Here is a 14,191-nt window from a genome sequence, read left to right as displayed (position 1 = left end):
GAACCTAGTGATTACAGTATACTGTTTTAGGAGACAGCTGTAGCAGCAGTATATGTTACAGTAGTCACTGGTAGCAGTGGCCTGGAAAACAGTATACCATGATGTTGAAAGAGATATCTTATAGCTCTGTTCTGAATCCTGAATGTGACATATGACAGCTGGATTCATAAAGGCTCATTATATATTTTTTTGTTTCAAATGCTTGTGAATAGTTTTACTTTTCAAACTTTGAATTTAGGGATTTGTTTTGTTTTGGAGTGGTTTTTATTTTTAGCTTCTGTAGACAGATGTCTGTCAAATGAACAGCAGAAATACAACAGAAGATTTTGCTGTGTGGCCTTTTCCCAAGTACCGTAACTAAAAGCAAGTTGGAGAAAGCAGACTGGGGGAAGGTAAGTGTGGACCAAACAGGTTTCAGCCCTTAAAATCTTAACTCTCATAGAACGGAGGCTGCAGCCAAAACTCTGGACAGTAATTTAGTTCATGCCATAATGCTCCTCTATCTCTCCCCCTCCTCCCTCTAACAGTCTATCCCCCAGTTTTGCTGTGTGCCTGTAAAAGATCCAACGCCCAGCTCTGGTAAGACACTGATGCATTACCTTGGCACACACCACTGCAGAGATGAGGAAGATGCAGGCAGAGCAAGCAGGGTGGCCATAGCAGACACCTTTTCTTTGCTTGAGTGGGGTGTTAGGCATGCTAATGCTCAGCGTCAGTTCTCCTAACATCCTTTTGCATGAGTTAGCAAATAACTGCTTTGTCCTTCTTAGTGTGTATGCTCAAGGTGTCTGGACAACCCAACCCAAGAGGAGCTGTGAACATCGCCCACAGGTATATGTCCTGCACAAAACCTATCCACTAGCTTCCCACAGTCCCACAGACTTGGACTTGGCTTTTTCCCCTCCCACCAGCTCCTCTGCAGCAGTTCTGTGGCCATGCTCTGCATGCTGGGTTGGGGTAGTTTGCTGCCAACAGAACAACACACTGCCATTCGCCAGCAAAGGATGATTGCTGTTCATCACTGCAAAGCTGATTGCCAGTAGCTGCCCTGCAGAGATGCTTTCTCCACAGCTGGGGTCAACACCTGCAGGCAGGCAGCCACTGCTTGGGAGCAGATGATTGAGCACTGCAGGTATGTGAGCCACAGGGCTCAGAAACACCTTTACCTTCTGCTGCAGAAGGGAGCTGCAGCAACTAAGCAAGCAGTTGTTTTAACTGCAGTCAAAAAACTTTAAAAAGTCAACTGTTTCAAACATAAGTAGTGACAAGCAGGAATTGCATGGTCCTTAATGAAAGGGAATGTAATTTTTATTAACTCAAATACTGTCAGTACTTCTCTGGGTTTACTGACAGTAAAGTGGGTTTACTGACACTAGCCTTCTCAAATACAGCTTATCTTGGAGAAGTAGTAACACAGTGCTGCTAGCACTGTGATACGGCAACCACAGAAAATACTTTACTGTGTCATGGTTCAGAATGCAGCAGATGGCTACAGTTCAGCTCCATAGAGTCAAATTCCACTCCCCCACCTCCAAAGGGCTGTGTTTATCTTGGAGAAGTAATAACGCTGTAAGTTACTGCTGTCGTGGCAATTCATTCTGGCGTCAGAATCAAAATAACATCACTGTCATCAATATTGTGACCATCAAACAATGAATTGTAAAATCTCAAGTCTTAGACCTTTGCAAATTCATTGCCTTTCAGAACCTTACACTCCCACAAGAAAGTGAGACCTACACCACTCAACAACAGACACAGCAGTCACAGAATTCAGCTGGCTTTGAGTCATACCATTAAAACCCAAAATGTGTTTTCAGCACATTTGTAACAGCTGTATTTGAATTGCCCTACTGAAGGCCAAGGTGAATAGCCATGCTATTTGACATTATTATCTGAAAGGTCTCCCAATTAATTGCTCAAAAACATTTTTATTAATTACTTAAAAATAATAATTTTGATCTACAAAACTGTATCATCCACTAAAACTTGGAGCTTATGGATATATAAAACATATTTTCAGGACTTCTGAACATACAATGAAAGGTGAATTGCCATATTATCATAAAACCAGTTTTGTCACTTTCACATTTATAAATATACATGTTACTCAGAGTAACATTCAGAAAACCAGAGCTTTTGGACAAGAACAAAGAAAATGGATACATATAATTCAAGAATATATTAGAAGTAGCAAAATCATTAATACATTAGTAAAAAAGTTTGCTCCCAAGCCAGTGTTCATCCTTCTGTAATCATCTATGTCCTTGTTGCTTTGAAGTGTCTCACTGAAAGCCATGGCTGAATATGCAAACCAGATTTATGCAGGAATTACACTGATACGACATCATGCAGACGTGGCAGCAGAGTTCCCATGAACACACCCAGGACAGCAGTGCAGACAATCATGAATAAATAGATCACAATCCACGCAAAATACATTCTGACACACTTTACATATGTAAACCTATGTGGAAAAGATACAAAAGTCAAATTTAGATTAAAGAAGAAAAAAAAATAGTCCTGCAGTAGGTCAACAGCTGTGTCATCAAGACACTGTAAACAGACTGTACTCCTAACATCACAGAAACCCAGTTAATTAAAGTTTCTAACAGCAGGTATGTCCAAAGGGCTGAGCCTGAACCACTGTAGATGCCTCCAAACGGGTGAGTGGAAGCTTATTTATGCAACTGTCAAGGAAATCACTTTCCACACCTTTATAGTCTTTGCAGTCTAAAAGGCATGACTCTATAACAGAGAAGTTAACCATGAAATAAACTTCCACACATATTTTTCTCATCTTCAGAAGACTATACTAAAGGATCATCTCTGCTTCTGACACTCCTCAATGAGAATTCCATTGCAGTTCAACATACTTACATTTTGATCTTTCATTTCTCCCTGGCAGCCTTGACAACACCTAAAAGCAAAATTGTGTATTTTAACTGAAAAAAAAGGTCATGATTGCATGAAAGTGTTTAAGAAACATCTCATACATAGTAACAACTTATGGCAACTATTTCATCTATTCAACCAAACACACAGGATAACCATTTACAGGAACGACAAATATTTCTTATTGTAGGTGCCCCAAATCACCCAAACATTCAATACTGTTTCCACACCAAAGAAGGTACTGCCAGCTATGCTTACTTAAGTGATCAAAATTACAGGGTCCGCAAGTACACTCATTATCACAAATATGATTTGCATACCGTTCCCCCTGATACTCTGTCAGAGGAACTTCCTGAAAGGCATCCAAAGGAAACAAGTGATGGTATGACCGAGCCAGATGAGGTGCAGAGACTAATGTGAGACCTGCAAATAGACATCAAAATTGGTACAAGAAAGGACTTGCTGAAAAGCTTTCCTGTATTAAACAAAGTGGGGGGGGGGGGAGGGGGAGAGGAGATATTTTTCAATTACTCAGTGGTTCAGAACATTTAAGAATTAAAAACCATAAAATTGTTTCTTAGTTTGCATAATCCAAACCTGTAATAATTTCCAGAGTTAAACCCAAATACGAAGAAGCCCAAATTTTCTAATGAAAAGGTTTAGCTCAATATTTAGAAGTACATTTACAATGCACAGTTGTAAAGTTAGGAAGTTTTTCATCCTCATGCCATGAGCAAAATGCAACCATAGAGAAGCCATCTGTTTAAATCTAAATGCACTCCGGTTCCAAAGTCCTGTTTGGAAACAATAGTTCTGCTGTTTCATGTCACCAGTTAAAATGATGTCTAACTACAAAGCTCTACTTCTAACATGCCGCAGCTCTGTTTCAGCTAACACAGGTCTACTTGTTTTGGCTGGGGTAGAGTTAATTTTCTCCATAGTGGGTCTAGGCTCTGTTTTGGATCTGTGCTGGAACCAGTGTTAATAATTCAGGAATGTTTTAATTACTGCTGAGCAGTGCTTACAAACAGTCAAGGCTTTTTCAGCTCCTCACCCCACCCCACCATTGAGCAGGTGCACAAAGAGCTGGGAGGGGACATAGGTGGGACAGCTCACCCCAACTGATCACAGGGATATCCCACACCATATGGTGTCATGCTCAGCATAGAAAACTGGGGAAGAGGAAGGAAGTGGGAGGACACTTGGAGTTATGGCATCTGTCTTCCCAAGTAACTGTCAGACGCGACAGAGACCTGCTTTCCTGGAGATGGCTGCTGATGGGAAGCAGTAATTAATTCCTTACTTTGCTTAGCTTGTGCACATGTTTTTGGCTCTACCTATTAAGTTGTCTTTACCTCAGCCCACTAGTTTTTTCACTTTTACTCTTCTGATTCTCTGCCCAATCCCACTAGCAGTGCGTGAGTGGCTGTGTGGGGGTTAGTTGTCAGCTGGGGTTAAACCACGACAACAGGTTAGCTGGGGTATGGGCTGGCACAAACTTCTTCATCACTCGTATGCAGTGTAAACTTCTGAGCTCTTGTTCTACTGACAGCTATAGCTGTGGGGAATCTGTTGTTGATACATAGGATTTCTCCAGTTACCCTACTAATTTGCTGAAATGCAACTCATGCTGATATGAAAACCTTCACATAAAACTAGGACAAGGTGACCCAAGCTAAAGTTATTTCATTTTCTTGCCAAATACACACATCTTGAAAACACCTATAATTTAGTCATATGCCTGTAGAAGCTAACATGAGGACAGCTGTCGCTCACACTGCATTAATACTCTAAAAAATGCTGATCCTCCCTCCTACCCTCATTAAAGCAGGGCAGGGGCACCACTGGTTGCATTAACTTTTGGAACACCAAAGGGCTTCCATTTACAACCCTATAGCTTTTCATGTGTCACTGTGCAGCCTGACCTTGAGTTCAATTTTGAAACCTCTCACCCACATACCCCCAGAGGGGTCCTTCAAAGTCTATCTTCATGGCCTGGCATTGAGGAGTCTGAAATATTGGTGTGTCTGTTAAATCAGGATTCTTCAGGAAATTATTACCATTCATATATGAATCACTCTTCTTCCTCCCTTTGCTTTAGGGTTTTTAGTTCACAACATACAAGGGAATATGATACAGCTCTTCTGTCACAGGTATAGTCCTGAAAGTCCCTTGTACGATGCTGACGCAGGAATGCAGGCTTCTTGAAGCATAGCTGGCTTTTAATTCCTAAGTGTAGTTGAATTTTTCTAACCCTTAATTTTTTCAACATTAACTCCTAATTCATCTGCTCACCTCTTCCTGCTACTCACCACAGATTTTGCACTCCACAGGAAGTTCACAGTATTTGGCTCTGCACTGGGGACAAAAATATCCACCCAGTGAAAGACCTGGCTCACTGTTGTTTTCCAGTTGCCTAGAGCAGAGAGAGACAATTTAATATCCAAGAGGTAACACCACAGCACAAATACTACACAGTTCTCACAATAAGTACTTTGAAAAGTTTCAGTAGCTTCCATGCAACAGTTCCATGTGTGTGGAAGTTTCAGAAAGCAACTAGTAACAGTAAGGTATCAGTAACCACATATTCCCACAGAAAAAGAACAGATTTTCCCACATGAGGGAGATAATGCACCTTTATAAAATAAACTTATGAAAGATGGAAGCATTAGCATTTTTCCTTACACATGCAAATATTCTGTATTGACTTTTAAGATGGATGTTGGTACATAATCTTACAAACAGCTGACACTTTCCTTCTGAAAATTCACACTTTCCTATCATCCCTGAAAACTATGATTCCATTCACTGAGAAGAGTCCCAGTACACGAATCATCTGAAGCCTCTATTTTAAACTTTCCTCTAAAGTCACATTAGAAAATAGATAACAAATACTTTATTACAGAGAATTCCCTTCATCCTCATTATCTTTACAGTGAGAAAAACACTTGAATCAAGAAACGCAAGTAAAAATTGGCAGTAATCACTTGATACCTTGTAGCACCCTTGTGTTCTAATCACCGCACACCACTATTAAAAGCCATTTATTAACTTTAAAAAAAAAAAAAAAAAAGAAACAGTGAATTTTAAAAAGTGTATTTAATAGATGTAACCATAGGTACATACTGGATGTACAAATGGAACTAAATTTTCTACTGAGAAGTCACAGGACATTACTATTTTTTTCATGTTATTTTGCACTATTTTCACTGACAAGCAGATTTTCTAAGTATGAGTGATTATTATTGAATTGTAGTCAGCTAAGTGAATTCTAATTCCACTTACACCATGCTAAAGGATGGCTTTGCATCTTGATCGGATAGAGAAGCAATATAATGCTGAGGAAAACCTGAAGAGAAAAACATCCCATATTACCAATTATAAACATGAAACTAATCCTTCTGTTTCTTACTTCAATGGAGAAGTTCAACGACTATTCTAAACATTAAGGTCTACCTCTTTTGTTTGTTTATTATTACAGAAGGAATACACTCTTTACTAGGTATCAAATTCTTTACCTGCATACACCAACAAATTCCTCACTGTATTCCCTCCAACTGAAAAAAACATTTTCATAGACTTCATATTAATTGAAACTTATTGGAACCCATTTCTTATGAACAGCTAAAAAGCAAATTATGTGCAATGGTAGGAAAGCAGAAAGAGTACTGCATGAATGTTTACTTGAACAATAGTTTCTATTTGGGGCCAAAATCTTTTTATGTGCAGGCACCAAGCGCATATTCACTTTCCAAGCGCAGTTTACGACAGATGAGACTATAGCACCTTATGGGTGTAAAAGATACCATTCTTTCCACCACTTATTTTTTTACAGCTCGTGTCAAGTGGGCAGTCAGCAGTTTCCAACTGCTGCTCAGGCTTTACCTAAAACAAATATTTTCAGTATTTAAATCTACACATGAGAATACATATATTCGTATCTGTGAAAATGTGTGGATGAAAGTGAGAAATCAGTGCTCGATTTTGTGGCATGAGAGTTCCTATTCTAACTCCAAGCTTACATTTATTGAGAAATACATCAAAAGAAATGACACCTAATCCATTTGCTGAAAGAACACCACAAAAGCACTCCTAACAAACATGTATTACGTGGCCAAATAGGTGTCTCTTAGAGTCAATAAAGCTTACAATAGTTGCCTCCTACAGGGAAAAAGAAACCCAGAGAGAGAAACAAAATAATTTTTCATCCTTAACTTCTAAGTATTACAGTTACACCAATTACTGAAAAAGCAATATAACTGTACTTCATTTTTTCAAACTGAAATCAAATAATCTGCCTTACTTAGTTCTTAACTTTACTTAAAAGCTGACTACTTTGCAGGAACAACGTTAAGAAAACTTATGTTTATTCAGCAAAATAAATGTCAAAATAAAAAAAAAAACCTCACCAATTTTCAATGTCTATTATACTTCCAACTGTTTTTATGGCTTTGACACAGATGACACAAAGAAAGAAAAGGACAAGACTTGCAAATTTGTGCTAGGATTTTAACAAAACCATATCCTACCCATTCGAATAAGAGAGCACTCAGAACTTGAACTGGTAGGTAGAGGACGAACATGATGCATCAGCAACTCCTTATAATGACTTTCATCTAAAATAACGTGGTATGTTCCTGTCACAAAGAAAGAAATGCCTTACTCTCAGATTACCAGCAGGTAAGAATACAAACATACTCTCCAGATGACAGAAAATAACTTAAGTAAAAAAAGATAATTTAGCTAACCCTGTTCTTAAAAACTAGTCCTGTTAACGATACTGAAAACAACAAATTTTTAGATTAATAAGAATGTTCAGATTAACAAGGATGTTTAATTAGATAGGAAAGCCCATAGCTTTTTCTCCAACATTTCACTGTTAGTAATGTTATTGTAAGAGTTACCACTGTAGTAATTGATATTAACAATATCAATTTAGTATCGATATTAACAGTATCAACAGTTCCACATGACAGAGCTTTATATGAGCAACACTAGGTTTTAAAATATATTTCTTCTCTCTAGAGATGCAGGTACCAACTGATAATTTCACTGACTATTGTGTGTTTTGTACATTTGAGAAAACCTTAAATTTTCTGCCAGCACAACAGAATATTCATCCTTAAATATCAAAATGCCTTAAGGAATATATGACAAATTAGTTACCTATTTTTTTATTTAGAACTTGTATTAGTAGTATAACTACCGAGCTTCAGATACATACCACCAGTTTCTCGGGCAAGTACTGTACAAACTCGAACCTCAGCACTTAGGCCGATGACAGACACTCTGATCTTAACTGCTTTTAAACACTTCAAATGGAAAAAGAAGGAATACTCAAATTTATGTGCAGAACAGAAAACAGTAAAAGGTTCAAAGTTTTAAATTAAAATTTATCACAACAACTCTGCAACTGTCTTAGTCTAATGTAGTAGTCAAACTGGATGTTCAATGTAGTAGTCAAACTTCACTTCTGTACCTTAATCAGATCATAGATGTTGGCCGGATCACATGTCGTCAAGCTGCTGAAGACTACCAAAACCTCTCTGCTTGTATGTGCTGGCATGTGCCTGAAGAAAGTATATGGTTAATTTACTTATAAACAGTAATCTACTTGTATGTTAAAGTTTCCAGGGACTTCTAAGATACTTAAGTGAGAAGGTGACATGATATGAAGTCCCCTTCAAATTATAAGACTGTGGTAAGATCCTTCTCTGAGCACCAGAATTTCACCTTCCAAAAGCCAAACCTTTCCAGTATCTAAAACACAGTATTTGACTGTGTAGTTGATACCTGTTTGCTCTAATGCTTAAGCTACTGCAGTACCTTATCTGTACTCTCAGAGGTAAAACTCACCTTCAAACTAGCAACAATGCAGTAAGTCTTCCTGACTTCTTAAAATAAAAATATCAGTTTATAGGTGTAAATCCATTACTTTAAACTAGTTTTTTAGTTCTTACTGGAACTCTCTTCCAACTAGTTATTCAAATAATTTTTATGTCATTTACTACTAGCTTTATTCTGCCAATGTTTCTAGCTGTTATTACTTGTTAAAAGTCTCCTGCATGTTTTTCCCCAACTCCATACCACACATAGCAAAACTTTTTTACCTTTCTAAAGTATGCCAAAACTCCCACCAGATTATTGTGATTCAGTGCTGCTTCTCTCCCTTCATCATTAACTCTAACTCCACTCCCTCTCATACCTTAGCCCTCTTGTAAAAAACAACTGCAGGGTCTTCCATCAGCATATTCATACACAATATAAAACCACCTACTTAGTTTTAAAATATTGTTGCTTTCTGTAAGCAAAACACCTCTAAATAGAAGCATCTTCTGTTAGAAAATTAACTTCTGCAAAACTAGCATATTTAACTCCTCAAAAGCTTGTATTTTAAGAAGTCATAAAGCTGCCTTTCAGAGACTCAGGTCAGCACAATGCACAATGCTACTTGTAAAAAATACAGTCTCTGCCCCTCCAAAAATTCACAATCAGCATTATACTGATTATGGAAAACAAAGAAAACAAAAATCCTCTGCATGTATATACTAACTTTAAAGTCTGCATAGCCAAATTTAGGGCATTATACAGAGATGGCTCTCCACTGCAGTTCATATCCACTGCTTTCTTCAGAGTAGTTAAGTGCTTTTTTGTGTTACCTGTAAGTGAAAAGAACAATGCACCTGAAATAACAAGTTAAAATAACTGAAATATTTAAACTATTTATTTAATGAAGTGTACTTGTACAATAATATTTTTCAAACTGAGACTTGTAACTGCTTCGCTTAGAAATTAACCTCTTGGTCAGAATGTAGAAAATGGTAAACCAACATACTAACAGGAAGTAGTTACAACTACTCTGCAAGCACTCTATTATTAGAACTTTTAAGAAGTCAGAAAGAGTAAAATCCTTGTTGCGTATCACTGAACGCTTGAGTGTGAAGAGTCTCACAAAGCGTCTCAGCAAAAAGAGAGTTTAGTTTCCTCTGTTATCTTCAAAGCATTGTTCAAAGATTGATGGATCCTCAAATTCCTCAAAAAGGTTGCTCCAGTTTTGCAAGTGAATAAAGAGTATAAAAATAACGCTTCATCTCTGAAGCCACAGGGATTGCTAGTGGCAGAAGGCAGGAACCAAGAAACCGTGCTTATTACCATCTAATCTGATTTCACAGAACACACAGATGTCACAAGACACAAAATCAACATATAACCAAATCAACTATAGGAGAAACAAAATGTATTTTAGTTGCAATCTGTGCAGGGCTTGATCATGAACACGCATATGATAACAATTCTAGATCAAAACAGATTAAAATAAGGACTCTGGTGTCAGATAAATAACTTTTTTTAAATTAAAAATGTTATGTAAACACTACTTCACCTTCAGCAGTGTCAGCCAGGTAGAACTTAGAGTATCAGTGCAACTAATGAAAATATCTCCAATTTAAAAAGAAAATATACTACCTCCCCTACCTGAAAGCTCTGTCATTTTTTCAGCTCTTTTACTCTTGGTTACAATTAAGCCAAGCTGGAGAAGGGAAAAAAAAAAAGAGACAAAACTTTTCTTAATAAGTTTAAAAATAAGTTTATTTACATTTCTGGTATATTTTTCCTAATATTTCTTTATGGATCAAAATTACTTAACTGTATGAATTTTCTTGTAAGTGTAACAACAGCAGCACAACACTATACATCAGTTAACATATATTTCTGTATTTCCAGTTCTTTTGCCACAAGCTACAAAAAGAAATCTAAAATTCTGAATACCTGAAAAAAATCTTATCAGATCTTCTGTATTAGAACTTATTTTTAAGAAAAAGGAGCCAGATGGGTTCTTACTTTCATTAGTTCAGGCAGCATTTCACCAGACTGATGATGAAGGGATGGTAAGGAACACATCAATTGAAAACAGTTTCCTAGATAGTGTTAAAACTAGACCCAACTTTTAAAGTAGTTTTCAGTTATTTGTTTCTTGCAGGTTGTACGTACCTGACTAATAGGATTTTGGTCAAAGTACTCTTCAACAAAATACTCCAATAACTATAAAGAAAAGGTAAGACAATTTAAAACTACATACAGTTTTATTCCACATGCTTTAAGTGACAAGGCACTTGCAATTGCTATTTAAAAAAAAAAAAAAAAAAAAAAAAAATCGGAAAAAAACGGAGGAGAGAGGAATGGGCCCTCCCTTCCATTTTTCTCTTATTTTATTCACTTTGTATGTTAAAAGCTCTAGATTACTGTTGGTTCAAATGGATGTTCACTATCCACCAAAAAGCACTAATCTCTACAAAAATCATCAAAACCCAGGATTTCAATGTGTAGTGTGGTTAAGAGAAGACCCCATAGTACAAAATGCACAGTTTAAGTCCTCCACAGTCTGAAGGAGCAATCCAGTTGAACTCCTGTCTAGCATCCATTCAAACCAGAATTCATCAAAACACAACTGTAAGGGGAAAAATGTTACCTAGATGTATAATGAAAGCACATTTGTTCTTTTCATCCCTTATCGCATGCAACACTTCAGCTTAATTTCCACACTTTTCATAATGTGTTTTACCATAATATGTCTCTACAAAGTGTTTTTACGGTACCAAAGTGCTTGTCGAAGGCAAACTAATCAAACTGATGTTATACAGATTTTACTATTCAAAAAACAGTCAAGTTACAGACCAATAACAGAAATAAGACACAAAAAAGTAGGAACAAGAAAGATGAGCCTATGCATGTATGATATGCATGTCACAGAAGACTTTAATTCATGTAAATGCAAAATGGAACTGATTTACAAAGAAGCAATGCATTAGTAAGAGAAAACAAATTTTGCATACAGAAATACCTTCAAAGTGCAAGTAAGCCTGTTCGGTTTTAAATCTTGGTCTTCCATAGCTCTTGATCCATCAATAACCACGTAAAGGTGACGCATCTGCATTTGCACAGTAAGTGATAGTCACTCACACAGCATATTTAAACGAACTGTTCAGTATTACCTTTACTTAAAAAATCAACTACTTCCTCCCTTAAACAGGGGAAATTCAATATACTGAGCTATGCAATCAACACTGCCAATGAGCAAAGAATTAAAAAAAAATAAAGGCTTGTGGAAAACACAAGCTTTGGTCTCAAGCACATTTAGTCAGCATAAGTGTATTTCAGATTAGACATACCACCTCTAATCAGTTTTGGACTGAGGACACACAAGGGTTAAGACATTTACATACCATTCCAAGTCGAACTTGTCCATGGTGTTCATAGAGTCTAATAAAACAAAAAATAATTTAAGTAAGATGCAAACAATTGAATGGTTCCTAAACCAAAAGTCTGGAAGAAATCCAATACAAACACGAAGCAATTACAAACACAGATACTTATTTACACCAAAAAAAGGACAACTTAATTACAAACAGATTTCATGCCTCTCTGAAAACAAACAAAAACTATTTCTTACATTTAAAATTTCATCCACATTTGAATACTTTAACATAATCAGAAATAAAACAAAACTAGATTTTATGTAGCAATTTTTCTGGCAATTTGAAACACGAATCTGGTGCTGTGATACCAAAACCCAGCTCAAAGCATGATCTGAATGTTAAAAAAATGTTTCAGGATTTTCTCTAGGCAGTGTAAATTGGAGTGGCAGTGCTTTGCACCATGTTTCACTAGATCAAGACCTCACCTCATGAGCTAGCATACATCTAGGCTATCCAGCCTGTGTACATTCATTCTTAACGTTATAGGCAAAAATAAATTTTACTGTCTTTTCAGGCACAACTAATAAGTAGCTGGCAAGCAGCACACATCTGGAGCTCTGAAGGGGTAAGGACACAAAAATGCACAGCAGGGGTGCCAACAGGCTCACTGAACTTAAGAGGAGCCAACATGAGAATTAAGCCCTTATAACTGACCAAACCAGGAACATTGGCAGGCTCATGGCAACACACAGAATCACAGAATCAACTAAGTTGGAAAAGACCTTCAAGATCAAGTCCAACTGTTATCCTAGGACTGCCAAGTTCACCACTAAACCACATACCATGCCTCATCTATGTGGGTTGTGAACACTTCCAGGCTGGTGACTCCACCACTGTTCCAATGCCTGATCACCCTGTGAAGAAATTCTTCCTAATATCCAATCTAAACCTGCCCTGGTGCAGCTTGAGGCCGTTACCTCTTGTTCTATCACTTGTTACTTGTGATAAGCCACTGATCCCCATCTCCCTCCATCTTCCTTTGACCCTTCTCTTCTGCAGACTAAACACCCCCAGTTCCCTCAGCCGTTCCTCATCACACTCGTGCTCCAGACCGTTCACCAGCTTTGTTACCATTGTCTAGACCCGCTCCAGCACCTCAACGTCTCTCTTGTAGTGAGGGGCCCAGAACTGAACACAGGATTCGAGGTGCAGCCTCACCGGTGCCGAGTGCAGAGGGACGATCACTGTCCTCTCCCTGCTGGCCACGCTATTGCTGATACAGGCCAGGATGCCATTAGCCTTCTTGGTCTTTCTTCTGGGAACAAGCTGGCTCATGTTCATCTGTCTGTTGACCAACATCCCTAGATCATCATACCTTTTCCTCTTTGCCTTGAAGAGGATGCTCTCGATGGTCGGTCTCAGCGAGCCAGATTCATCTTCTTTAAGAATTTCCCTAGGCAAAACAGACCGTGAGTGAGCAGAAGGGAGATATCCTCGTTTTCTACCTCGGTAAGAAGGTGAAGAGGGAAAAGAGAAGCTTACCATGTTCTCTCGTAGCCTCCTTCCCAGCGCTTTGTCCGTTCGGGTTCCTCTTCCATCTCTGCGGCTCCGCTCTCCGCCGCGAAGGCACCGCAGCCTGCACCGCCTGAGGGGAAGCCCGGTTACAGTGCCACAGAGCGGGTGAACGCGCTGGAAGAACCAGCCCCAGCCCGAGGGGAGCCGGGAGGGCCGAGAAGCACCGGACGCACGGTCAGCCACCTCAGCAGCCAGTCCCAGCCGCCGCGCCGCCTCCCCCTCCCCCTACCCGGACCCGGAAGTGCCGCAGCACGCCTCCTGCCGTTTGTGTGCGCCGCCAGACCTCCGGCTGCCGCCCGCGCCGCCGGACTATCGTTCCGGGCAGGAGCGGCGGCGGCTCAAGCACGGCGAGGCCTTGCAGCAGAGGGCGAGGCCTTGCAGCAGAGGGCGAGGCCTTGCAGCAGAGGGCGAGGCCTTGCAGCAGAGGGCGAGGCCTTGCAGCAGAGGGCGAGGCCTTGCAGCAGAGGGCGAGGCCTTGCAGCAGAGGGCGAGGCCTTGCAGCAGAGGGCGAGGCCTTGCAGCAGAGGGCG

General features: G+C 39.1%; 2 protein-coding genes across 4 annotated transcripts in view; one reads left to right on the top strand and one right to left on the bottom strand.

Moving 5' to 3' along the window:
- The window catches only part of ARL14EPL (ADP ribosylation factor like GTPase 14 effector protein like), a 216,578-nt gene that overhangs the window by 5,417 nt on the left and 196,970 nt on the right, over positions 1–14,191 (top strand). The window lies entirely within an intron of this gene.
- Positions 2,038–13,772, bottom strand: GTF2H2 (general transcription factor IIH subunit 2). 2 transcript variants are annotated; one of them, XM_061468720.1, is made up of 15 exons: positions 13,629–13,772; positions 13,462–13,539; positions 12,114–12,150; positions 11,732–11,818; positions 10,882–10,932; positions 10,366–10,420; positions 9,446–9,551; positions 8,372–8,462; positions 8,117–8,204; positions 7,422–7,529; positions 6,178–6,241; positions 5,205–5,308; positions 3,213–3,315; positions 2,878–2,917; positions 2,038–2,464 (listed from the first exon to the last, which is right to left on the bottom strand). In XM_061468720.1, exons 1-15 carry the CDS (start codon positions 13,682–13,684, stop codon positions 2,345–2,347), a joined length of 1,188 nt encoding a protein of 395 aa, XP_061324704.1. In that variant the 5' UTR covers positions 13,685–13,772; the 3' UTR covers positions 2,038–2,344. The 2 variants fall into 2 exon arrangements, with proteins under 2 accessions (XP_061324704.1, XP_061324706.1); XM_061468722.1 differs by lacking the exon at positions 10,882–10,932.

Source organism: Pezoporus flaviventris, unplaced genomic scaffold, assembly GCF_033815535.1.
Source record: "Pezoporus flaviventris isolate CSIRO_AGI_PZ_B2104156 unplaced genomic scaffold, CSIRO_AGI_Pfla_v1 ptg000050l, whole genome shotgun sequence".
Lineage (NCBI taxonomy): Eukaryota > Metazoa > Chordata > Aves > Psittaciformes > Psittacidae > Pezoporus > Pezoporus flaviventris.
Note: the sequence above shows the minus strand (reverse complement) of the source record. Positions and strands in the feature narration are given on the sequence as shown.